Source organism: Electrophorus electricus, chromosome 1 (assembly GCF_041902795.1).
Source record: "Electrophorus electricus isolate QZ-2024a chromosome 1, ASM4190279v1, whole genome shotgun sequence".
NCBI classification, from domain to species: domain Eukaryota; kingdom Metazoa; phylum Chordata; class Actinopteri; order Gymnotiformes; family Gymnotidae; genus Electrophorus; species Electrophorus electricus.
This window is the reverse complement of record NC_137497.1, coordinates 23,603,721-23,615,566: the sequence shown is the minus strand read 5'-3', so window position 1 is coordinate 23,615,566 and position 11,846 is coordinate 23,603,721. Positions and strand designations below refer to the sequence as shown.

Below are 11,846 nucleotides of genomic sequence, written 5' to 3'. Positions count from 1 at the left end.
CAAAGTCCCTGAAGCCTTTATCCTCAACTGTGCTAAATGGCTGTGTGTCTCTAACAATCATGAAGACCAAAGCCTCATCCAGCTCTTCCTTTCTGGTCACTGCTTTGTAAAGATTAGATTACACTTTGTCATTTTTACACTTTATAATCCAATCCAAACTGCAAATAACATGTAAGGTGCAGAGAATAATGCAGTATATAAATATATATATACAGTATATACACATTTTATATATATACATCACTGACTACATTTACATATTAACACACAGCATAATTACTGCACCATCACTGACTACATTTACATATTAACACACAGCATAATTACTACAGTGAACAGTCATATTGGGGATGAAGTATTTGTAGATTTATTGAGAGTTGTATGTAGAGGGATTGAGCTTCAGGAGCAGACAAGGCCAAACTAAAAAAAAAAAAACATAAGCCACACTAGAAATAAAAATTTTTATTAGTTGGTTACATTTATTTAGTGCCTTTCTCAAACTCAAGGACGCTTTGCAGGCAGAAATCAGCTTTAACACTCAGAGCACTCACAGACAGATGAGAAGCAGCAGCCAAGTTTTCTTCCAGCACAGTTTGGTAAGTGGCTTGATTTATGTGTCCTTCACAAAGGGAAATCTTCCCGATTCCAGCCTTGCTGAAACACCCCCAGATCATCACTGATCATGCACCAAATTTCACAGTGGGTGCAAGACACTGGCTTGTGGGCTTCTCCAGGTCTCCGTCTAACCATTACATGACCAGGTGTTGGACATAGTTGAAAATTGCACTCATCAGAGAAGATGACCTTACTCCAATCTTCTACGGTCCAATGCTTATGGTCTTCTGCAAACTTCAGTCTGGTTCTTCCAGAAGCCTGTTTCGAACCATCCTCTCTGTGCAATTCACCCCAGCTGCTGCATGACATTCATTTTGTAGATCACTTGACGTAATCTTACGGTTGTTAAGTGACATTTGAATGAGGCGGCGATCGTCATGGTCAGTAGAGAGTCATTTTGACCTCTGCCAGTCTGGAGCTGTTGTTGTCCCATGTGTTTGCTGCTTGGCCGTGTACTTATGAACCACAGTTTTTGAAATTTTCAAGATAGAAGCAACCTGATGCTCACTGTATCCCTCTGCCAGTAAAGCTTTCCTCATTAAGAAACTTTCTTTTCAACTCTTTTGGCATGGTCCGTAGCTGTATTTTGACTACACTAATTTTGGGGTAGTCCTAGCACTGCTTTTCCCATCCAGCTGGTTCTATAACAAGAGAATAGTGATGACAGCAGCAGTGGTTTTTATCCTGTTGCTCGTTAGAACAGGATTTTGTTAAGGTGATCACCTATTCAGCATCTCATTAAGTAGAATGAGGTGTGTCTGTGAAGGATTTCAACAAACACTGGAATGGAAGGGCTGTGGTACATGTGGAGATGCTGATTTAAGAAACAATTGGAGTGGTCTCTTATTTTTTTCTGGAGCTGTATATTGTCCAGTTAAAGCGCTGCTTTCTTTTCACCCAATAGGATGGACAATTTGTCAGTGTTCAATAGATACTTAGAGTTGGGGTCGGTCGTCTCAAATTTTGTAAAGTAAATTTGTTGTGTTTGACTGAATGTTTCACATTCAGTGAGAAAGTGCAGCTCTCTCTCTACAGTGTCATTTTTACACTGCTGACAGTCTGCTCTTCTGCAGACTGCATGACTTATATTGGCTGGTCTGGATGGGCAGGCTGTGTTCCCTGAGTCTGTACTTTGTCAACATGTTTCTGTGTTTAATGTCACTCACTTTGTACAGGTAGTCTGCTACAGTGTACTAACATTTTAGGGTCAGATAACAGTACATTTTGCTTTGAGCTTGTGTTTGTGTGTTCCAACGGGTAATGTAGTTTAACTTTTGTAGTGTTATCATTTGGTTTGGTCTGATTGTTTGTATTTCAGACTGGTCCTGGTGTATTACAGTGTTAGTGTTTGTTAATGAACTCAGTGTCAGGACCAGCTGTATGAGGGTACCAGCTGTGTGAGGGGACCTGCTGTGTGAGGGAACCAGCTGTGTAAAGGGACTCTTTTCTCTGCTCAGCTCTTGGCACTGCAGGGCTTTATAATGGTACCAGTAGTAGTCACTGTTTTTTTAAGTATAGCCAGTATTTAATAATCCTTTTTTGAATTTGGAATAATAGTGTAAATTGGCCTAATTCAGCTATACAGGCATTATTTGTTGTTTTCCTGTGCACTTTCAGGATATTTTTACAAAATTCAGAGTGCATAATTTCAGCTGAGTGTTTGATCCATTGTGAGTGGCCCTCACACTTCACAACCATACAGCAGAATTGGTTGTATGATAGACTGGAATATTTTGAGCCAAATTTGAATTGGTATTTGAATGTGAATTTGACGTGTGATTGCATAGAATGCCCTGCGTGTTTTCTCTCTCAGCTGACTGACTGCTGGATTGAAGTTTTCAGTTGAACTAATCTTTAATCCTGAGTAATTGTAATTTGTACAGGTTTCTAGTGTTTGTGTCCATAATGTGAAACTTGGTGTGTTTGCCTGAGATCTGGCTCTTTTTGGAAAATGATGGTTTTGGTCTTTTTCAGGAATTTTTTACTTGTGTGTTTAATCATTTCATTTCAAATGCCATCAGACCCACTTGCTTTTTTTGGGTTTTAAGAGTAGAAATTTTATTTCCAAATTCCTGCTCAGTAGTGGGTGAGTCCAAGGGATTCTAGAAGTCCTTTATTGGTAGTTCTAATATATTTAATTTTTCAGTTATATGCTTTTGTTCAGGTCTTGTATTTTTGAGTAATTGATTGTGAAGAGACTTAATATGTGCTATCCAATATGTGTTTTGAAAAGCCAATTCTTCTTATTTAGATTTATTAAGAGTGTTCAAGAAATGTGTCTAAAAGTGTTTGAATTTCTTGAGGGTTGATTGATTTCTGGGACTCCTCTGTGCTGTTTTGGGCCCATCTGTATTGTCTCCTGGTATTAAACAGCTGTTAGTCTCTGTCCTATTAATGAACACAGTGATTTGGCTGTGATCAGATAGAGGGGTTAGTAGCTTTACAGTGAATGAACTGAGAGAGAAAGGATCTAAATCTGTTATCATGTAAGCCACCGAATTGCCAAGAGGTGAGCAAAAGGTGGATCTCCCCAAAGAATCCCCTCATAACCTACTGTTGACAGTGTACAGACCCAGATTTTGACAGAGCTGCAGGAGGTCTTTTCCATTCCTGTTTACCTGTGTGTCAGAAGGATATCAGGAAAGAAACGTTTCCTTGTATTAACAGCCCTGTGGACCTCGAGAAATGTGTACTTTGAAAATGATCAGAACATTCTTGGAAAATACAAAACATGCCAAGGGGGTTCGGGTGGAAGAGGACTATCCAGATCTGGCAGGTTTTATACAGTCTTTTCAGTGTTTGAGAAGCAATTTATAGGAGGAAGGTTTTACTGATCTAAACCCGCAACTTAACGATGAAGGTAAGAAGATTGTTTAATTTTTGTGTCACTTTTTTGTTTAGATTTAATGTTCATTTTCAAAATGAGTGTGTGCGGTGTGGCAACACTTAATGGGGCCAGGGATGTGAATAAAAGAACACAGTTTTTTCAGTTAATCAAATTTAAAGGAAATGATGTAGATTTTGCTCAGGTAACTCATAGTGATAGACAGAATGAAGCAGACTGGCCGAGAGAGTGAGAAGGTAAAGCCTTCCTTAGTCACAACAGCACCATGTCTGGGGGTGTGTCTGTGTCATGTCTGGGGGCATGGCTGTGCTCTTTCCCAGCAGCTTGGATCCTTAATTTTGTAGTGGAGGATATTGAGGCTCTTAAAGTAAAAAAACAAAACAAAACTAGCTGACCTGCTTGGGGTAAAGGCACAGGGGGCTCTGGTGTGTTTGCCTTTTCAGAACGTGACACAGATGTACTCTCTGTCCAAGTTTTTCTTTGGTTTAGAGCATAAACATGGTCAGAGCAGATGGATACATGCCTTGAAGTCTGGTACTGTACTCTCAGATCCTGTGGAGATTCGTAGAAGAGCAGCACAGTTTTAAACTAGGCTGTATACCAGCAAATATAGATCATACCAAGAGATGGAAAATATTTACTTAGATGGTCCTCCTCAGGTAGAAGAAGAGGCTGTATTGGGTCTCGAGGGGCCACTGTCCCTGGTGGAGTTGCAGGTTCCCCTTCAGAGCATGGAGGGTGGGAAAGCCCCAGGTACTGATGGCCTGCCAGTGGAGTTTTACGAATCCTTCTGGTCTGTGGGTGGAGAGGATGTGCTGAACGATGACAGTCTCACAAAAGGAAGCACTCTTTATTTGTGGGTATAATTACACACAGAAGAAGAAAGCACAATGTCAACTTCTGACAGTGTGGCTCAGTAGGAAGTGTTTGAGGGTCAGAGTGACAGTAGCATTGTAAAGGTGGTGAAGAGTCGTATAGTGTTAGATTTTAAGTTTTATTCTGCTATGAATGATATGACTAGTTTTGAAAATATTTGGGGTTACAGTGATGTTTTGTGAAAGATGAGGGAGTGGTTTTTGGTGTTTCTTTAATTTTTCTTTTTCCTTTTTGAAACTGTATGGTGTGTTTGAATGTGCTTGTATATAATTGAGAGATATATAATATAAGAGAGAGAGAGAGAGGGAGGCAACCCAGACTCCAGATTGAGGGAGAGAGAGAGAGGGATGGTTGCACAGGCACCCAGACTCCAGATGGAGTGAGAGAGAGAGAAATAGAGGGAGAGAGAGAAAGAGGGTGAGCCGCACAGGGATCCAAACTCCAGATGGAAAGAGAGAGAGAGAGAGAGAGAGAGAGAGAGAGAGACGGAGAAATAATATATAATAATAATAATAAGAATGCCAATAATAATAATACTAATAATACTAATAATAATGATACTACTACTACTACTACTACTACTACTACTACTACTACTACTACTACTACTAATGTCTCTGTGTCTCTGGTATCTGACTTGGTCACTCACTGTCCCTCAGACTGTGGCAGGAGTGAACGTACAGCGCTGCCAGTGTGCTGAACTCTTTATATTCACCAACCACATACGGCAGCTTCTCATCATCAGGGAGATTTTTAAACTCAGGGAATACGTGGCTAATTTTCTTAAAGAATTTAGTCCTAATCTGTCTAAATGTTGTACATTCATTCAGAAAGTGCAGCTTTGTCTGGGTCTTATAGTCCTGGCACTGCTGACACAGTCTCTGCTCTTCAGGTAAACAGGACTGTTTATGTCTGCTGGTCTCTATGGCCAGACGGTGGTCACTGAGTCTGTACTTGGTCAGGGTGGACCTCAGTTTTGGATCAGACAGTGTTCTTAGGTAATCTGCCACACTGTACCTTTGATTTAGGGCCAGATAACATTTTGATTGAGTTTCCCAATAAGTGATGTTGTTTGTAATTCTGGTGATTCTGATTGGGTTTGCTGTTATTTTCTGGTCCTCAGCATGTGTAGTGTTATTGTGTGTTAGTGTAGTGTTACTGTGTTAATGCTGAACTGTATTTCCGGACCAGCTGAGTGAGGGCACTGTTCTCTTTGCTCAGCTCTTGGTACTCCAGACCTTTAGAATGATATAAGTTTGGAATTTAACTGCCCTTGTTTCTGTCTTTATTATTAATAGATCTCTGCCCAGCTCTGCCCCGTGTGCTTTGTTTGTGGTGTTCCTGTGCACCTTTAATGATGTTGCTCCACTTAAGAATACAATCATTAGGGACAAAAAATTAGTACCTTGGTATAATGAGCACATGCACAATTTAAATCAAAACACTCTCCTCACATGATGCAAAAAAGATGGTCCATGCATTTATTACATCAAGATTGGACTACTGTAATGCAGTAATATCTGGCGGTAACATTAAGCACTCCAAGTGGATACCTAAGAAAAGGATTTTATTGGCTCCCAGTGCTCTAGTGCAAAAGAAAAACCACATCCTATCAAAAACATACAAAAATGTTCAAAAAAGGAAAGTTTAGCATTTACAAGGATAAAAGTCCAGCAATCATAAATTCTCCAATATCAATCAACTTCAAAACATCACTCTTGAATTTTCCCTTAAAAACTTAAATATGGAAAAACAGCAAATGAGGTGATGTCACTTCCTGTCTTTGGGCAGGCATATTCTCCATAAAAGTCCCCTTTAACACACTATGGTTTCTTTTCCCTCCAAAACAACATGGAATTCTCTCCACAAAAATAATCACAGGTAAGTTATTTTTCTCTTAATCTACTTTTGTTTTACCTATTTCAATCAAATATACAGACTTTTCTGGCTAGATAAACATTATACTTAAACTCTAGTAACATATTATAAGAATAATATTTAATCTCAAATACTTACAATACATTTCTATAATAAATTTCACTCATACTGTGTACAACATCTGTATCTGTCACTCCAACACTCAGAAAACAGAATGAAAAACCTTTCAGTTTCCAAAGATTTCCACCTTTAATGTGTAGATTTGTACAGAGTTTAACACAGTGAGGTTATGATTCCACAGCATGTGTAACTTGTAGAACAGTATTTGTCATATGTACAGAAATCAACTGCAGCTCAGTCTTTTATTTGAGCCTCATTTATTGTGTGTGTGTGTGTGTGTGTGTGTGTGTGTGCGTGCGTGCATACGTTTGTGTAAAACACGTACGTGTGTGTGTGTGTGTGTGTGTGTGTGTGTGTGCGTGCGTGCATACGTTTGTGTAAAACACGTACGTGTGTGTGTGTGTGTGTGTGTGTGTGTGTGTGTGTGCGTGCATACGTTTGTGTAAAACACGTGTGTGTGTGCGTGTATGTGTGTGTGTCAGAGATGTACTGTGTGTTTGTGTGTGTGAGAGAGGTGTGTGTTCGTGTGTGTGTATGACAGAGAGACAGGTTAGTGTGTGTAAGAGACAGAAAGATGTGTAGCGTGTATGTGTGAGAAAGAAGTGTAGTGTGTGTAAGAGTGTGTGTGAGAGAGAGGTGTGTGTGTGTGTGTGTATGTGTATAAGAGAAAGATACAGGTGTGAGTGTGTGTGAGCGAGAGAGGTGTTTTGTGTGTGTCACAGAGAGATGTACTCTGTGTGTGAGAGAGGTGTGTGTGTGTGTGAGAGAGAGAGAGAGACAGGTATATTATGTGTGTGTGTGAGAGGCTGTGTGTGTGTATGTGAGGGTGCATGTTTGTGTGTGAAAGACATAAAATATGTTTGTGTGTGTGAGAGAGATGTACTGTGTGTTTGTGTGTGTGTTCGTGTGTGTGTATGACAGAGACAGGTGTAGTGTGTGTAAGAGACAGGGAAAGATGTGTAGCGTGTATGTGTGTGAGAGAAGTGTAGTGTGTGAGAGAGAGGTGTGTGTGCATGCATTTGCGTAAGAGACTTGTAGTGTGTGTGTGTGTGTGTGTGTGTGGCAGAGAGAAAGAGAGAGGTGTGTGTGTATGTGTAAGGAAATGTGTGTATTATGATGTCCACTAGTTGTGTGTGTAGAGGAGTGTGTGTGAGAGATAGGGGTGTATTTTGTGTGTGTGCGTGTGCAAGAGAGGTGTAGAGTGCAAGTGTGTGTGTGAGAGAAAGAGCAAAGTGTGTGTGTGTGTGTGTGACAGGTGTGTGTGTGTGACAGGTGTGTGTGTGTGACAGGTGTGTGTGTGTGTGTGTGTGTGTGTTTTATACTCAGCAGGCATGTGTGTATCATGATGTTCACCAGTTGTGTGTTTCCCTGCAGACTCAGGTGTTCCTCCAGGACACAGGAGGCTATTCTAGCTCACACACACACACGGAGGAGTCAAAACGCAAAAACCATTGAAGATAAAGCCTAAACCCTGCATAGAGGGGCTCAGTGAATGTGGAGTGGAATGTGTGTAAGTGTGTGAGTGTGTGTGTGTGAGAGGAGACGCTGTAGAAGGACAGAGTGCCGGCGGGCCAGTCCAGATACACTCCTACTCTGTTGGAGCTGAAGGGGGCAGAGATGTCAGTTCTCTTATTATTGTGCCAGACAGTGTAACTGTTATCAGAGCAGTTCAGACTCCAGGACTTTATATAACATCCAAACACACAGTCATCACTGCCTCCTTTCCTGCTGATTCCTTTATATGTCACTGATATATCAGCCCCCCTCCCCCTCCACTCAACCTCCCAGTAACAGCGTCCAGTCAGACTCTCTCTACACACAACCTGCTTCCAGTAATCAAATCTCTCTGGATGATCAGGATACGACTGCTGCTGCTGCTTCACACGCGTCACCTTTCTGTTCCCCTCAGACAGAGAGAGATGTGTGTGTGCTGTGTTTGGGTCCAGTGTGAGGTCACATGCATCTGCACACAAGAAGACACATTAGAGGAGAGATCACAAATTGTGTGTGTGTGTGTGTGTGTGTGTGTGTGTGTGTGTGTGTGTGTGTGTGTGTGTGTGTGTGTGTGTGTGTGTGTGTGTGTGTGTGTGTGTGTGTGTGTGTGTGTGTGTGTGTGTGTGTGTCTTACATTTTCTTAGTCCTGGTTTCATTCTCATCTCCCCTGCGTGTTCCACCCTAAAGAAACACAGACACACACAGATAATAGTTCTGCCTCTCACACACACAACAGTTCTGTCTCTCTCTTTCTCGTTCTCTCTCTAGGTCTCACACAGATAATAGTTCTCTCTCTCTCTCACAGACAATAGTTGTCTCTCTTTCTCTCTCTCACACACACAGATAATAGTTCTGTCGCTCTCTCTCTCACACACAGATAATAGTTCTGTCTCTCTCTCTCTGTCACACACAGGTAATAGTTCTGTCTCTCTCACACAGACACAGATAATAGTTCTGTCGCTCTCTCTCTCTCTCTCTCTCTCTCTCTCACACACAGGTAATAGTTCTGTCTCTCTCTCACACAGATAATAGTTCTGTCTCTCTCTCTATCACACACAGATAATAGTTCTGTCTCTCTCTTTCTCTCTCACACACAGATAATAGTTCTCTCTCTTTCTCTCACACACAGATAATAGTTCTGTCTCTCTCTCTGTCTCACAAACAGATAATAGTTCTGTTGCTCTTTCTCTCTCTCTCACAGATAATAGTTCTGTCTCTCTTTCTCTCTCTCACAGATAATAGTTCTGTCTCTCTCTCACAGTTATTAGTTCTCTCTCTCTCTCTATCTGTCTCACAGATAATAGTTCTGTCTCTCTCTCTCTCTCTCTCACACACAGATAATAGTTCTCTCTCTCTGTCTCTCTCTGTCTAACACACAGATAATAGTTCTCTCTCTCTCACACACAGAAAATAGTTCTGTCTCTCTGTCTCTCACACAGATAATAGTTCTCTCTCTCTCACAGACAATAGTTGTCTCTCTTTCTCTCTCTCTCTCTCTCTCACTCACACAGATAATAGTTCTGTCGCTCTTTCTCTCTCTCGCAAAGATAATAGTTCTGTCGCTCTCTCTCTCTCACGCACAGATAATAGTTCTGTCTCTCTCTCTCTCTCTGTCTCACACACAGGTAATAGTTCTGTCTCTCTCACACAGACACAGATAATAGTTCTGTCGCTCTCTCTCTCTCTCTCTCTCTCTCACACAGGTAATAGTTCTGTCTCTCTCTCACACAGACACAGATAATAGTTCTGTCTCTCTCTCTATCACACACACAGATAATAGTTCTGTCTCTCTCTTTCTCTATCACACACAGATAATAGTTCTGTCTCTCTCTTTCTCTCTCACACACAGATAATAGTTCTGTCGCTCTTTCTCTCACTCGCACAGATAATAGTTCTGTCTCTCTCTCTCTGTCTCACAAACAGATAATAGTTCTGTTGCTCTTTCTCTCTCTCTCTCACAGATAATAGTTCTGTCTCTCTTTCTCTCTCTCTCTCTATCTGTCTCACAGATAATAGTTCTGTCTCTCTCTCTCTCTCTCTCTTTCTCACACACAGATAATAGTTCTCTCTCTCTGTCTCTCTCTGTCTAACACACAGATAATAGTTCTTTCTCTCTCTCACACAGATAATAGTTCTGTCTCTCTCTCTCAGATAATAGTTTTGTCTCTATATTTCTCTTTCTCACACACAGATAATAGTTCTGTCTCTCTCTCTCTCTCTGTCTCACACAACAGTTCTCTCTCTCCCACACACACACAGATAATAGTTCTCTCTCTCTCTCTCTCTCTCACACACAGATAATAGTTCTGTCTCTCTCACTCTCACACACAGATAATAGTTATGTCTCTCTCTCTCACACATAGATAATAGTTCTGTCTCTCTTTCTCTCTCACACACAGATAATAGTTCTGTCTCTCTCTCTCACACGGATAATATTTCTCTCTCTGTCTTACACAGATAATAGTTCTGACTCTCTCTCTCTCTCTCTCTCGGTCTCACACAACAGTTCTGTCTCTCTCTCTATCTCACACACAGATAATAGTTCTGTCTCTCTCTCTCTCTCTCTCTCTCTCACACACACCACACAGATAATAGTTCTGTGTCTCTCTGTGTGTCTCTCTCTCTCTCTCACACACACAGATAATAGTTCTGTCTCTCTTTCTCTCTCTCACACAGATAATAGTTCTCTCTCTCTGTCTCACACACAGATAATAGGTCTGTCTGTCTGTCTCTCTCTCTCTCTCTCTCTCTCTCTCTCTCTCTCCGCGTCTCTCTCACACAAATAATAGTTCTGTCTTTCTGTCTCTCTCTCTATCTCTCTCTCTCTCTCTCTCACACACAGTTATTAGTTCTCTCTCTCTCTCTGTCTCACACATAATAGTTCTGTCTGTCTCGCTCTCACAGAGAAAGATAATAGTTCTCTCTCTGTCTCACACACAGATAATAGTCCTGTCTCTCTCTCTCACACAGATAATAGTTCTGTCTCTCTCTTTCTATTTCTCTCTCACACACAGATAATAGTTCTGTCTCTCTCTCTCTCACACAGATAATAGTTGTCTCTCTCTCTATTTCTCTCTCTCACACACAGATAATAATTCTCTCTTTCCTTCTCTCTCTATCTCTCACACAGATAATAGTTCTGTCTCTCTCTCTCTTTCACACACACAGATAATAGTTCTGTCTCTCTGTTTCTCTCTCTCTCTCTTTCTCACACACAGATAATAGTTCTCTCTCTCTCACACACACACAGAAAACAGATCTGTCTCTCTCTCTTTCTCTCTCTCTCTCTCTCACACACACAGATAATAGTTCTGTCTCTCTCTCTCTCTCTCTCTCTCTCTCTTTCTCTGTCACACAGATAATAGTTCTGACTCTCTCACACAGATAATAGTTCTGTCTCTCTCTCTCTCACAGAGAAAGATAATAGTTCTCTCTCTCTCACACAGATAATAGTTCCCTCTCTCTCTCTTTCTCTCTCTCACACACAGATAATAGATTTGTCTCTCTCTCACACAGATAATAGTTCTCTCTCTCTCTCTCTCTCTCTCTCTCTCTCACACAATAGTTCTGTCACTCACACAGATAATAGTTCTGTCTCTCTCTGTCTCACACACAGATAATAGTTCTGTCTCTCTGTTTCTCTCTCTCTCTCTCTCTCTCTCACACACACAGATAATAGTTCTGTCTCTCTCTCTCTCACACACAGATAATAGTTCTGTCTCTCTCTCTCTCTCTCTCTGTCTCACACACAGATATTAGTTGTCTCTCTCTCTTTCTCTCTCTCTCACACAGATAATAGTTCTGTCTCTCTCTCTCTCTCACAGAGAAAGATAATAGTTCTCTCTCTTTCTCTCTCTCACACACAGATAATAGATTTGGCTCTCTCTCACACAGATAATAGTTCTGTCTCTCTCTCTCTCTCAGATAATAGTTCTGTCTCTCTTTCTCTCTCTCTCACTCTCTCTCTCACACAATAGTTCTCTCTCTCTCTTTCTCTCTCTCACACACAGGTAATAGT

General features: G+C 41.1%; 1 protein-coding gene across 4 annotated transcripts in view; it reads right to left on the bottom strand.

Annotated features, from left to right (window-relative positions):
• Positions 1-5,886: 5,886 nt before the first annotated feature.
• The window catches only part of LOC145657518 (NACHT, LRR and PYD domains-containing protein 3-like), a 47,862-nt gene continuing 41,902 nt past the window's right edge, over positions 5,887-11,846 (bottom strand). For all 4 annotated transcript variants that reach the window (XM_081712772.1, XM_081712765.1, XM_081712774.1 and 1 more), the window contains 2 exons: positions 8,463-8,509; positions 5,887-8,297 (listed from right to left, as the gene is read on the bottom strand). In XM_081712772.1, coding sequence (XP_081568898.1) covers positions 7,738-8,297; positions 8,463-8,509 — 607 coding nt within the window. In that variant the 3' untranslated portion in view covers positions 5,887-7,737. The remainder of the gene's footprint in view (positions 8,298-8,462; positions 8,510-11,846) is intronic.